Source organism: Epinephelus fuscoguttatus, linkage group LG17 (genome assembly GCF_011397635.1).
Source record: "Epinephelus fuscoguttatus linkage group LG17, E.fuscoguttatus.final_Chr_v1".
NCBI classification, from domain to species: domain Eukaryota; kingdom Metazoa; phylum Chordata; class Actinopteri; order Perciformes; family Serranidae; genus Epinephelus; species Epinephelus fuscoguttatus.
Genome location: NC_064768.1, coordinates 36,528,483 through 36,542,988, shown reverse-complemented (window position 1 = coordinate 36,542,988; position 14,506 = coordinate 36,528,483). Strand labels below are relative to the sequence as shown.

General features: G+C 42.0%; 1 protein-coding gene across 2 annotated transcripts in view; it reads right to left on the bottom strand.

Annotated features, from left to right (window-relative positions):
* Positions 1-14,506, bottom strand: part of trappc9 (trafficking protein particle complex subunit 9) — a 315,126-nt gene that overhangs the window by 153,908 nt on the left and 146,712 nt on the right. For both annotated transcript variants that reach the window (XM_049602007.1, XM_049602008.1), the window contains one exon: positions 8,716-8,858. In XM_049602007.1, coding sequence (XP_049457964.1) covers positions 8,716-8,858 — 143 coding nt within the window. The remainder of the gene's footprint in view (positions 1-8,715; positions 8,859-14,506) is intronic.

Below are 14,506 nucleotides of genomic sequence, written 5' to 3'. Positions count from 1 at the left end.
TTTCAACCGCAGTAGATTTCAGCCTGTTCTCATCCCATGTCGTCAAATACAAGGCTTTGTCACGTCCCTTAGTGCGTGATATTGGTGGCAAAGTCACCCTTGGTGTCTCTATGGGACCACCAGGCCTTCAGCAAACTCCAATGTAAACAAATCTGTGGCAAAACTTGATGCTGAGAACAACAAATGTAATATAAATAGTCTGCATAGTGCAGGAGGAGGCTAAGTGGGTCAAACAAAACATGACTTTTACCAAGGAGACCATAGTTCTTGCCCTGTTTGAAACCAAAAGTCATAACAAAAGTACTTATTTTAACCAAAACTATAATCTCTTTCCTAAACCTTTCCAAGTAGTTTCATTGCTTGAACCCAAGCAGCAACCTCCGAGGCCTAAAAATGAAGCCAATGCGGAAATGCCAAAAACTGCAGTTCACTGAATGGCCACTTGAGGCTGGCTCCAAAACAGAGTAAATCCCCTTAGGACCCCATGTTCAAATGCCCAACTTTACGGCAGAAATAAACATCGTACAACAAAAGGTTTTGGTCTCTACAGCTGATTTCCTCAACTGTACGGGGGATGGATTGTTTTTTATAACTCACCTGTTTACATTTCATTAAGGCCCAAAGTTAGAAATTTTTAAGGGCAGGGTGTCTGTGAGGTGTTGCTACAGTCTATGAGTCAGATCCACCCCTCGCTCCTCCACAGCTCAAACCTATCATCCAAAAATGGTCACTTCTAGCTCCAAAAAAAACAAGATGGCGATAGCTGAAATGCTGAACTCCAGGCTTTAAAACAACAGTCCACAAATTAATGGGTGATGTCATGGCAGCTACATCCATTATTTACACTGTCTATAGCAAACCTAACGCAGACGATTAATAATGTTAACAACATGTTACAATGTGTTTGCAGAGGGGTGTGACAAAGTGACTGGGAATGGGAACGGGTTGGTCAACCTGTGATATGATTGTGGTACACCCTTGTGGCTACCTTTAGCCCCATCTCCACCAAACACTTTCAGTATGGTACCTTTGGAACCAACAGTAACCCTTCAGACATGGTACCTAGACCCTAGCATAATGTGGGCGGGGTTGTCGTCACTGCTCCGTCCAGCACTCGCTGTATTTCCTCATCAGCGGTGACACAGATGGAAGTCTGCACCTGGTTTATCGTCCACAGAACGAGGCTGCACGCCCACATTTTCAGAACAAAATAGAACAGGCTGCAGTGAGAGTCTCTCTCCATGGGATATTTAAAAATGGCTGGTTTGTGCATTTAGTCCTTCTCAGGCAAGCTCAGGGGTTTAGTGTTGCCGTAGCCAACAGGAACCAGTGAGGATTAGAATATATGACCTTCACATAATCCGGTCGAAATTAATATACATAAACACTTGAAGATCCACTCATTACTAAAAGTGTGTGTCATATAAAAACTAAACAAATGATCAAAGTTGTCATGTGGAATATTTAAGATGTGCTGATGGATTCACGTCATCAACTCATGCACTGAGTAACATTACAAGTTAACGTTCCACCTTAAAAGTCGCCGGCAGTCAGCCCAGTGAATGAAGTTATTTTTTCTCAGACTCCAGCTGCTGTGAGAGGCAGCAAAACATCCTTTCATTTTATAGTTACAGTTTACGAATAAAACTCTCCACAGTATGAACAGTGGTTACATGAGCCTCAAAACCAGACACAACTCAGCCCTGAGCAGAGTGACCGTCCTCTACTGACCAATCAGACTGCAATGTTCATAGCTCCACCTTTTAGTACCAGATCTGTGTGCTAGGTACCCCAACAGAGGGGGGACCAAACATGGGAAGGTTTTGGAATGGTTTCATTGGTACCATCCACAACTTCATTTGATACAGATGGAGGTATGTAAAAGTTAGATATGTCTTTCAATAATTCTGACTTGTCTGGGTTATGAAACTGCTTTGCCCATAACAATACTTTATTCAGAGTATTGTCTACATACATTTAAAATAGAAAATTCAAGTGTAACAGAGGAAAACTTGAACAACGTGAAAGTGAAAATGGTGCTGCAGAAAGGGGCTTAGAGATGGGACCAAGTCATTGTTTTGCAAGTAAGTCTCAACTCTTTGCCCTCAAGTCCAAAGTTAAGACTACTAAGTCTCAAGTCAAATCCTAAGCCCTAAACTTTGAGTTTCGAGTCCCAAACAAGTCGCATATGCTCTCCACATAATGTATTGTCAATGTAATGCAGGAGGGAAAGGCAGATACAGAAAATGTATGCAGTGTGGGGTAAAAATAAGGAGACAAGGAAAAGAAAAAGAATGAATGAGGAAGTGAATGAGAATTTCTGTAAGCAGCCACTGTACTACTGCACATTTTAGGACATAAGGACACCACAGCTAAACCACACACTGCTAACAAGAAAAGTGTCTGTCAAAGGTTAATGTATGTTTATTTATAGCGTGAGAGACAGAGAGGTGGATGATTGTAAGGTAAGGAGGGAACCAGAGACAGAGGAACACAAAAACAGATCGAAAAGATAAGTTGCTGTATTATTGAGCCATTTCATACAACCACTTCCAAATTCTCTTTTAACTTGCAGCCAAGAAGAAATTCAATAGTACTTATCTCAACAAGTAAAGTGTGTTACAGGACTTCAATGTCAATCCCTCCAGAGAAAAAATTCTACCAAATAATATATGAATGTGTATACAAAGCCTGAGATATTGAAAACTGGATGGTGATTATATTCTAAGAAGTTTCTAACGGTAGTTTGAGTACTAAAGTCATCTTAACATCTCATATCTAAGCCTTGGAGACATAATGTGAGAACTGTCTGAGTTTATGGGATTTATTTTTTTAATTTTGACCAATATTTGTACAACTATCACTGCAGGCAAGATCAAGGTTTGGTATCAATGAAAATTCTTGATACCAAAGTTGTGCTGATGCAATAACTGAGTTTCAATCCAAAACCAAACATCTGGATAACTTTACTTTAAGGAATATAAACATCTTTCTAAAAGACCTTTCTAATAACACTTAGTTTTGTTTAAGAAACAAAACAAGTCCTGAGGTAGACGGTGTTTGAGAGTCAATTGCCCGAAAAGTAACAAAACAATCCATTGTGGCTCACAAGAGTGTCCGTACATTTGAAATAATAATACAACTAATCAGCCAATATGTTTCAATAGTACCTAACTGTTAGCTAAATAGCTTGCCTCGCCGTTATGTTCAGGTGCCACATAGTGATGTAGCGTAAACTAGCTCACGTGGTTGGACAAGAATTCATAGGTTACACTGAGGCAGAATTTATACGCAGACTTCCTGTCTATTTTTGTAAGCTGGAATAATTTCCCTCAGCACTTATCTTTAATTTTACAGATAAGTAACAATAAATTGTGAAGACAGTCCCCACAGAAATACTATTTGAAGTCTTGTGTGTGATTTATCCTGGCTTCATATGAGCAGAGGAAATCTCTGCTCGTTGCTAGGCTAATTTATACAATGTGAAATGCCATAGGCTTGTGCTAGTAAGGTTAGCATGTTATATTTGTTTGGAAAACGTGTATAGTATAGTTGTAGTATAGTTGTTTTGTCGGTGAACATTGTGAGTTGTAATGGAGCCAAGTATTGTAATGTTACCTTGGTTAAATGTTGCTGTTAGCCCTGGCTTGATATGAGAAGAGGAAAAATTCGCTAGCTGCTAGGCTAATTCATACAATGTAAACTGCCATAGGCTTGTGCTAATAATGTTAGCATGTTGTATTTGTGGGGAAAATGTGTCCAGATAAAGACAAGTGTTTGTCTGTGAATACTGCGATTTATAGTGAAGCCAATTTGTGTACTTGTGTTTGAAACTGTTTCTATTAAGCCATGTTTAATGTGTGTTTTGAATCAACTAAACTTTACAGCACATCACAGAAACCTCTGTCGCCAACTAGTGTTATGGAGGTGTAACTGCAGAGTGACACAGACACACCACCGCACAAGTGTAAATGCTCACAACAGCATAGGCTACGGTGTAGGGTCTGCTGCACAACTATAAATCCTACTTAAGTCTGTCCTTAATGATGTATTCAGAGGTTAAGAGACTTGATTAAAGCAGCTGTGCAGAACTTTTTACCATTCATAAAACTGTCCCTAGTTCGTATCACCCCCCCTTGAAGATCCGCATATTTATTTGAACCCAACAGCGACAAACACGCCTTTCTCTATATGGCTATTTAGCGTAGCCTCGCGTGGGTCGGACGGACAGCGGAAGTCAGCAAACCAGTGTGCGGCACCTGAGGCGGAAGTGATTCTACTCGCCCACAGCGGCCCACAGTCACTAAACCACAGAAGAAGAAGGAGCCGTGTTTACAGAGAGTGTTCTCCAAGTAAGCGGTACGCAACGGGCATTGCTGAACACGTAACAGTTTTACCAGATGTATCTATAAGGACTTGGTTGTACTTTTGATGTCATGGCGGATACAGAAGGAACACCATCTAAAAGAAAAAGAACAGAAGAAGGCTAAACGGGACAGTGATAGGGCTTGAGCCCAAACGTGTGTAAACCTCGGTCGGGCATTCACCAAGTGGAGAGAGCTGAGAGATTTGAAAGGTTTTAAAACTGATCCTGAGTTGACCCTTTTCCTAATCGACAGGTATGTAATTTTTGTTTTTATTTAGAGAATATACCGCAACTTGTTAGACGTTGTTTCACTTCAATATATGACGACATGGAAGTTATATGCAAGCTAAATGTAACGTTAGCTGATGTGAACTGCTTTTGTCTAGTAACGTTACAACAAACGCCACAAAATGATCTGTGACTGTGACCATGAACACAAGTATACAGCAGGCAGTTGTCCTCAGTTTTTAAGAAATTCAGAGCTACACCAGAACATTTATGAACAGGTCTTACTTTACTACTAATTTGTGTGTAACGTTAGCATGTTAGCATGTTTCCACTAATTACTTGGACTGACCTGACGTTAGTAGCGTTAGCTTTGCAAGCGAAGGCTGCAGGTAACAGCTTTGCTGTGTTAGGATTAGATCAAAACAGAAACACGACAGGAGAATTTACTGAGTCATTTTGCTGTTTCCTCTAATCACTTGGACTGACCTGACGTTAGTTAATCATCTCGCTCTCCAAAACAAATGCATGCAGTAATTGCCAGTTGCAGTCGAGATTTTACGACACCAGGTTGTGGGTGTCATACCGCTTCAACCAAAGGGGCGCTATAATCAACGAAAACGAAAAGTTCCGTACAGCTGCTTTAAGAAATAATAACGTTTGGGGCGTCGGTGGCTTAGTGGTAGAGCAGGCACCCCATGTACAAGGCTGTTGCCGCAGCGGCCCAGGTTCGAGTCCAGCCTGTGGCCCTTTGCTGCATGTCATCCCCTCTCTCTCTCTCTCCCCCTTTCACACTTGGCTGTCCTATCCATTAAAGGCAAAATGCCCAAAAACATATCTTTAAAAAAAAAAAGAAATAATAATGTTTAAGTTATCTGAACACATTTAGGTTCGTGAATTCAAGCTAAAATGTAATATCAATGTTGAAGTATTTTAACATCTCTGGGACATAACAGAACAATGGATAGTTGTGGGTGCTTGAAGTATTTAAGGACAATGGAGTCTTAAATTTAAGTTTGTTATACTGGACATATTATGAGCCTGTTTTCGGGGCTGTGTATAGCATATCTTTGAACAGTCCCTTTAGTTTTATTTATACCTTCTATCTTTATATTCTCAAATCAGTCAAGGAAATACTCTGGACTTTTCCAATTTTGCTGAAGTACTGAGGTTTTTAGTGGCTTGTTTTTAGACAGGTTATCCTGAGCACAGAAGATATCGGCCTGTAAAAAATTCACCAAATGTGATATTGAGCTATACAAAAAAGCTTTATTTAACTTAAGACACCTTTCCAAGGCCTTCAGTTTCAGCACATTTCAAATGTTTTGCTTGAGAGTCGGTGTGATGGGGCAGAGAGTGCTAAGGCTGCCGCCGAAGTGAGGTTGCGATGACAGGTTTGATGGTATATCAGCCAGTGCAGCATCTCTATGTATGCGTGCATATCAGCGCTGAGACAAGATGAATGGCTTAAACCGCAGATATTATTACAGCTAATGATTCACCTCAAGTGGCCATTACTCGGCTACGATCCGTCTCCCTCGCTTGGAGTTTTTTCATGAGAGTTGGGGAGCTGAAGAGTGGAGTGAAGTGAGACATGGTGAATGTGTGTGAGTGAGGATGTGTGATGGCATCCAGAGTTATGTATGTCCATGAGATAGAGAGCGTGTCAGAGCGAGAGAAAAGACTGAATATCCATTCAATATCCATTCAAGTCTGCCACTCTCTGGCCTGTTGCTGAAAAATACAATTTCTAAGTCCTCTGGTTTTGATAGCAACAATGCCTTAGTGAGTGTTCCTGCAGTGGTTTAAAGAGAAGGTCGATATCTATTCACCGAGTCATACTCACCGAATTACGAGAGAAAAAAAAAGGCACATTGTATCGTATGTGAGATAAAACGAGTCTTTAGAATTGAGATTTATCACCAATTATTGGGACAAAAGCAGCTTTGAGGTAGATTTTACTTAACTGTTCTGGCACTTCACTGAAGGTTGAGTGGTATTGCTGTCTTATCTAACAACGGCTGGGTTTAGATTAATAATATAAGGCCCAGACACACAAAAAAAACATGACAGGCAGGGTTAAAGGCTCATCGGATTAAAGACACAGAGGGACAACCACTGATCAGAACGTAAGCAAGTGCTGTGACCGTTTGACAAAAGCTGCTTTGACGACCCATTTTGATGTGAAGTAACTCAACTAAAACTGAGCAGTGGTTCACCTACAGTGTCCCTGGTGAGCAAGGATCATTAAATATGAATTAGCACCATTTCACTGACTTATTGACTGAATATGGTTCCCAAAGAACAAACCTTGCAACAATTGTTTCAGTTCATTACTCAGTTTGTGTTATGGTAGTTTCAAGTCACCAGGATGATGGGAGTAGTTCCTGTGACAGTGCAGTAAATTAGCGCAACTCTGTGTCTGCTGTTTGTCAACATGTCCCAGATATCAACTTTAGAAGTTGCTAATAACTCAGTATTGTGTTTAAAGTTTGTTGCACTGTCTTCAAGTGGCAAAAATGAATCAAATTAGGTTTAAGGGAAGTGACATCAACACATTTCTGACAGAGCCCATGGGTGGTAAGTTTGAAAAACTTCAGGATTGCAGATCCTTTGATGGCTGAAAGGCTGGAAACAAAGTTTTAATATGTGGCAGAATTGTCCAACAAAGACAAACTGCAACAGCGGATATGCCAGCACCTCTGGGATACTGTGATGTTACGATCACAACAATTAATGCAAATTCACCCAATCACTGTAAATTCTGTGTAATCTTGCAATTTTATCCAATCACCACAATTTGACCAATCATAGTTTCCAGCAAGTTTTATCAATTCTAGCAGTCTGCCACACATCATCAGTAAACTCACTTCCTGTCTTTGGTTGTGAAAATGCAAACATGCGACGTGAACATCTCACATTTACCAACAAGAAATTCTGCTTGACTGTGCAAGGCATGTCCCTAATGTTCGGCACAAAAGCAGGTGTAAACTGTTCTGTATCGGTGTCATTAAAAACAGAAAATAAAGTCATTAACTGACCAAAAATATCTGAAAAACACACTTGTAGAATGGACGAAACACATGGACAACCGACAGGAAAAGTCACCATGACAGAGGGTGATGGTTTAATTCTCACTGGAACAGGCTGTTCTCAATTTTTAATGAATCACACCAAAAAACAAGAAGTAACTTTTTTTGAGCTCTTAACTTGCTACCACAGTTTCATTGCAAAAAACCCACCTAACACATTGAAAAGTTTTTTAAAAAGCCTCTAAAATCCTGAAGTGACTGATGTATGGAGCAAATTATTTGCTGCATTTTTTTAGCTACAGAATACACAGGAAGATTTGGTGCATTTATACATACTTCTATCATATTTTAATCAAATCTTATAAGTGATTACTTTCCATGAAGAGAGGGTTTGGATTTTTCAACTCGCTCCTTATACAACTCTCACATGCCTGTATATTGAAGGACTTTCAGGTTGCTGTAATCAGTCCACCTGTCCTTACTGGCTGTGAAGCGATACGTCAGAAGGACTCTGCCAAATGATGTGGGTATTTCCCAGAAAAACACCAGCAATAAACCTATCTACTATGACTTCCAGGGTGAAGATACCCACTTGATTCTGCTTACCCAGACAGCTGAAGCCTCATGTTGGTAATGCACTTTTACATGCAACAAGAACTGTGGATCTTGTACCGCATTTCCTTCAGTGCAGTCAGTGTATAAAGGTGGCCAGTGTGGGAACCAGGAATTATTACAACGACCTGTAACTTTCATCGTACATACAAACATACTTTAAGTGGCTCCTTTTCCAGCAGGGATAGTGCCGTGAAAAGATGTTTTTTGGGTTTTTTTGTTTTTTTAACAGAGACACGCTGCCTTTTCAGCGGGGACTGTGCTCCAAAAACTGGGTATTTTAAGCCAAAACATCTTTTCCTAACCATGTCCAAATGTTTTTTGTGCCTCAACCTAACCACGTTATCCACAGTGTTGTTGAACCGTAAAGTTTGCACATATCCGCTTCACAGTAACATGCAAATGTAACATATCTGTGGTTTGCAGAGATGTACAATGCCAACATTTCTACTAGTGATTGGGTTGTTAATTTTGTGTTACCTGGTTGCAGGGAGGGTGTTGACTCTGGTGAAGAACACAGATGGCTCCACATCAACATGGACACCCAAAGACAGCTCCCTGTAGTAGCCCTCCACTTTGCCTGCTCCCCCCGAGTACTTGAAGTTCAGCACTGCTTCCAAAGTCTGCAAAAAGGACGAGGGAAGGTTATAAATGTAGATCAAGTTTGACGGAGCACTACAATGAAAGGCTGATTCGGTCAAAAAAGAAGGAAAAAAAACCTGTGATGTCAGAGGAATATCTGTATGGAAGACTGAGTGTGATTGGGGTCAGAGGTCACCACAAGCATGTTGCTTTCTGCCACTCCATCAGTAAAACTGGTGCGTTTTTAAAATCGATGCATCAGAAGTCATTACGGCGAGATGATAAATGCACTTTGCCATTGTGCTGTTTAATGAAATGGAAGTGTAATGGTGAGAAAGCCTGCGGGGTGGGGAGGGTATGATTGATGGCTCAGAACAGATGATTCAGAATCAACATGTCTCGTCCTAAAACAGTATAGGAGGAGAGGGCGGCAGGTGGGTGCAGGAGGTGGGATACGCTGGCGGTGTTCCACAGAGAGACTGAGGGGAAAGTGGATACAGAGAATTACTCAGAGGTACTCGGAGGTATTCTGTAGAGAAGAGGGTGGGAGGGGAGGGTACAGGACAAGCAGCCAAGTCGGCGAAGGATGGGGAAATTAAAAGTGGCAGTTTATGGTGAGAGAGCAGTAGCTGACTCAGGCATTGGGCTAAAGCGGGGTGAAGGGAGCATCCAAGGTCCCGCTTTTCTTCCTATGCAGCCTATATCATCTCTCCACATATTGCTGATGGAGCTACTGGCTGTGCCTTTCCAGAACGAATTTCACTGATTCTTTGATTATTTCTTACTCTTTATCCCCTCTTGTGGGGGCGCAGAGCGCCAAGTGGAATGATTCAGAGCCTGCTGGCTAGACGTCTGGCCTATTACAACCTAATGACAGAAGCACAGCACACTGAGCAAAGAGAGATGAAAACATCAGACAGGATTATTATCATTGTAGACTGAGCATCTTAATTCTAAATTTCCACTTATCTTGAACTGCGTGGGCTTTATTTCACATCCTTACTATATTCTCATGTCATGTACATATTATTATTTTTCCTCGACCTAGTATACTTTTATGCTTTTCTTTTTAGGCATGCCAGCAGCTCCATGAATGGTTAATGTCCTCCACTGGGCTCTATATTTTAATACAGTATTGAAAAAAACTACTGAAGGGAATACAATTTAGACAGGGCAGCATTCTGTCTCCTTTTGTTTTTAATGTAAACAAGGATGACTTGTTGCAGCAGCTGAATGCACGTAACACAGGTGGCAATATGTTAATAAATAATCTTATGTATGCAGATGATCTAGTTATGTTCTGCCCATATAGTGCTGGCTCACAACAGCTGCTGAAGATTTGTTCTAACTATGGTGCAGACTTTGACATCAAATATAACACCAATAATAGCAACACAATGATTGTCAGAAGTAAAGAAGACAGAACATTAGTATTTCCTGAATTCTTTTTATCTGGTATTGCTCTTAACGTGTGTAATGAAATTATATATCTTGGTCATTGTAACGTCAATGATTTATCTGATGATGAAGACATCCACAGACAGTGTCACAAGTTGTATGCGTGTATTGTACTGTATCCCAAATTTAGTATGAGCATTTTGCATTCCGCTGTATACTGCCCACTTGCGACGCTCCTATAGGAAGAGCAATATGCAAAGACTTGATGTGGCCTATAGTGATGGCATGAAACTACTTCTTCCGTGATTGTGCAGTGCCAGCCAAATGTTTGTAAATGTTGGTGTGCCTACGTGCCCTGCTTTGATACGTAATCTTATATATCGATATATGTGCAGGCTCTCAAGAAATAGTATCGTCCAAACCTTGGCCAACCATAGACTGCGGGGCCGCTGGAACTCCTTGTTTGTGGGTGCAGTTTATTGAATTTTGTCAGCTTTTATGAACTTGAACTAGGGCTGGGTGGTATTCGTGGTGACGGTAACTTACTGCAGTAAACATGAGTGGTACTGCTTTTGTGGTTACCGTCATACCGCACTACTCCGGCTTCGGTGGCAGAACAGGGCCCGGCGCTCGCTACATGATGGAGGTGGCCTGGTCGACTGCCCCAAACCCGCTGGCCCTCCCTCTAAGTTTAGACATACTCTATAATGTTTTATACACAGTAATAGATGGATAAGCAACCGTAAACAATAACAATAAATAGTTTCCATCCTAGACTTGTATGGCTTTTTAAATTGTTTTATTTAAGGTGTAAAAAAAAAAAGAGAGAAGACGATACCGCGATATCATACCGTCACCGCATCCCCCCAAAATAATACTGTGATATTGATTTTAGGCCATACCACCCAGCCCTAACTTGAACCTCTCACCCTCTCAGGGGGGTATCTCTGTATCATCCTCAAGCTCAGGTCCTCTACCAGAGTCCTGGGAGTTTGAGGGTTCTGCACAGTATCTTAGCTGTTCCTAGGACTGCACACTTCTGGACTGAGGCTTCAGAGGTTGTTCCTGCAATCTGCTGGAGCCACTCTCTCACTGCTCTTACTATCACAGGGACCACGTCAACTTTGACCTTCCACATCTGTTCTAGTTGTTCTTTCAACCTTTGATTTCAACCTTTTCGTGTTGCTTCTTTCTGATGTTGCTGTCGGCTGGTATCGCCACATCTACCACCACTGTCCTGGATTATTGGAACTTTTGTTCAGACATTTATGTTCCCCAGAGGACAAAACCTTCTGACTTTGAGGATCCCCCTGAATTTTCCTGTAAAGCCACCATGAGGTTGACATTTCGGGTTTTTGTGAAATGTTTCCACAACTGTTGGATAGATTGATGGTGCCCAGAGGATGAACCCTAATGACTCTGATGATTCCCAGATTTGTCTGTTTGTTACCTAGTGTCACCAGTGCGCCGAGTTTTCACGTATCCTACCAAATATGTTAACATCTACTGGATGGACTGGCATGAAACATTCATGGTTACCAGAGGATGAATCCAATCAACTTTGGTGATCCCCTGGCTTTTCATCTAGTGTCACCACATTTCCAGTATTGAGTGAAATGTCACGACAGCTATTAGATGGAGTGCAGTGAAATTTTCTAAGACAGTCATGTTCCCCTCAGGATTAATTGTTCTAACTGATCCCCTGACTTTTCAACGTGTACAGGGGTGAACCTCAACATCCCAGTTCACATCTGGCTGGGAGACTTTGTTGCATGTCACTCCTCATCTCTCTCCCATCACTTCCTGTCATTTCTCTAATTGGTTATGCAATAAAGGCATAAAAATGCTGCATAAACAAGCAAACAAACAAACAATGACTTCCCATCAGTCTTAAGTGCAGTTTGCATTCTTGCGCCTGTGCTAATTAACAAATGTTAGTAGGCTAACACTCTAAACTAGGACGGTAAACACATACTTGCTGAACATACAGCATGTTAAAGTAAGCATTTAGCTCAAAGCACCAGTGTGACTGAGCACAACTTCACAGAACCACAAACACAGCTGTAGACTTGAAGTCTTGTTATTGTTATTCCTAGCTTATTGTGCAGTAGCTTATTATGTGGTAGAGGTGGTACAGGTTATTAACAAAATGTATTCTACGTCACAGCTGACAGTAAGTCATCTGATATGGTGAGGACACGGAGCCTAACATCATTAGCATGCTTATTTTCAAAAGAGGGAGATTGCCCTCATGATGGAGTATTTCATAAAGCGTGCTTGATGCAAAGGCTGCAAATTAAAATCCTGATATCCTCTCTGAATACCATTTTCCCCACTATTTGTCATCCCAGTGGAGCCAGTCTGCTCACGACGTGGAGGAAGAGCAGCAGCCCTACAATGCAGGCAAGAGACAGTCGCATGCTGTGCTGGCAACACAATGAAAGGAACAGCACGTTGATATGAATCTCATTTGAATTGATTGAGTGAAATCTCTCAGATTCCTCGAGCAGCGACACTGGTTAGAGAAGTCTGTGTTTCCTCTATAACAATGTTTGCTTCAGTTGCTGTTTTCCTTCTGTTTGTTAAAGGATAAGGCTGGTGTTGTTTTATCTTTTAATTATCATCAACAAAGCCCATGAAAGGAGAAAACCAACAATGACTTTATCCTTCTGACAATATTGTCTGTGTTGTCAAAGCCTGAAATTGCAACAGAGCTCTATTGTTGTCCAAAAACTATTAAAAACACATGAAAGACCAAAAATATTTCAGTGGGTGACATATTGCTTCATAACAATAAACACAACCAGTGTCGTACATGTATATATTCTGACATATATTAATAGTGATCAGAGCATACAATGAAAAAAAGCAGTCGACTGCTGTGTTACATGCAGCTGTGTGATTCTGCGGCTGCCTGTGTGGCACTAATGGCCTCAACATGATCCTCTTGAGAAACAGCGATTGTCTCAGTGACACCAGCAAACAGAGGCTGTGCGCCCCGATTCCCCTTCCAGACCAGGGGCCGACCCCGAGCTCCTCCTCCGTTCAATCCTCTCGCTCTGCTCCCGGCCCCCTCAGGACCCTATTTCAATCACACTGGTCTAAAAATAGGCTCCGCTGTAATGAGCTGACAGTGTTTGGGAGCGGGCCAGTGATAGCAGCACACAGCCTGAGCAAACACCCTGACCGCACACTTGCACCACCTTCACATGCATACAAACAGCGTGATTAGTGAGAATGCCCAGAGTAAGGTAGCAGTTCGATTAAGGCATTCACCGGCACTGATAGCCACACTGCATGAGCTGTTTTTAAGCTGATGTCTTGTAGCTTGTAGCTGAAAGGCAAACAGGAAATAAGAAGACAACAGAAAATGGAGGGACATGGACCTGGAGTTGATTCTGTCATTTTGATGAATGATTACAAAGGGTTGCAATATGATGGCTGGTATCCTTTAAAGTACTCTGCACATTTTGGCCACAAGTGACAGCTACGTGATTACACTAAATGTAACTACTAAAGTTAGCACAACAAAAACTACTTGTACTCGTACTTCCGCGGGAACCCTGAGGCAATCCCAGGCCAGCCAGGTGATGTAATCCCTCCAGCGTGTTCTGGGGTGGCCTCGAGGTCTCCTCCCAGTCGGACACGCCCGAAACTCCTCCCAAGGGAGGCGTCCGGAAGGCATCCTTACCAGATGCCCGAACCACCTCAACTGGCTCCTCTCGATGTGGAGAAGCAGCGGCTCTACTCCGGCTCCCTCCCGGATGTCTGAGCTCCTCACCCTATCTCTAAGGCTGAGCCCAGCCACCCTGCGGAGGAAACTCATTTCGGCCGCTTGTACTCGCGATCTCATTCTTTCGGTCACTACCCAGAGCTCGTGACCATAGGTGAGGGTTGGAACGCAGATCGACCAGTAAATCAAGAGCTTCGCTTTCTGGCTAAGCTCCCTCTTCACCACAACGGACCGGTTAAGCGCCTGCATCGCTGCTGACGCTGCCCCAACAAAAACTACTGCACCAAAATTTATACATATTCTACGTAATCATGAACTGGTAATGTGTGTATTACCCACCTATTTGGGAGGGCTAAGGTTGTGTGACCAATGCGCTGACGGGAGTAAAGACTAAAAAAGGAAGCGGTCCGATAAGAGGGCAGGTTGGGGCGATGGATGGGTCATAAAAAATGGGACTTCCCCAAGAGACTGTTGTAAGCATTGAGTCATTTTGACGTACGTCCTCACCATGTTTCTTTTCATAAACCTAACCACATGAACTTTACTTGCCTAAACCTA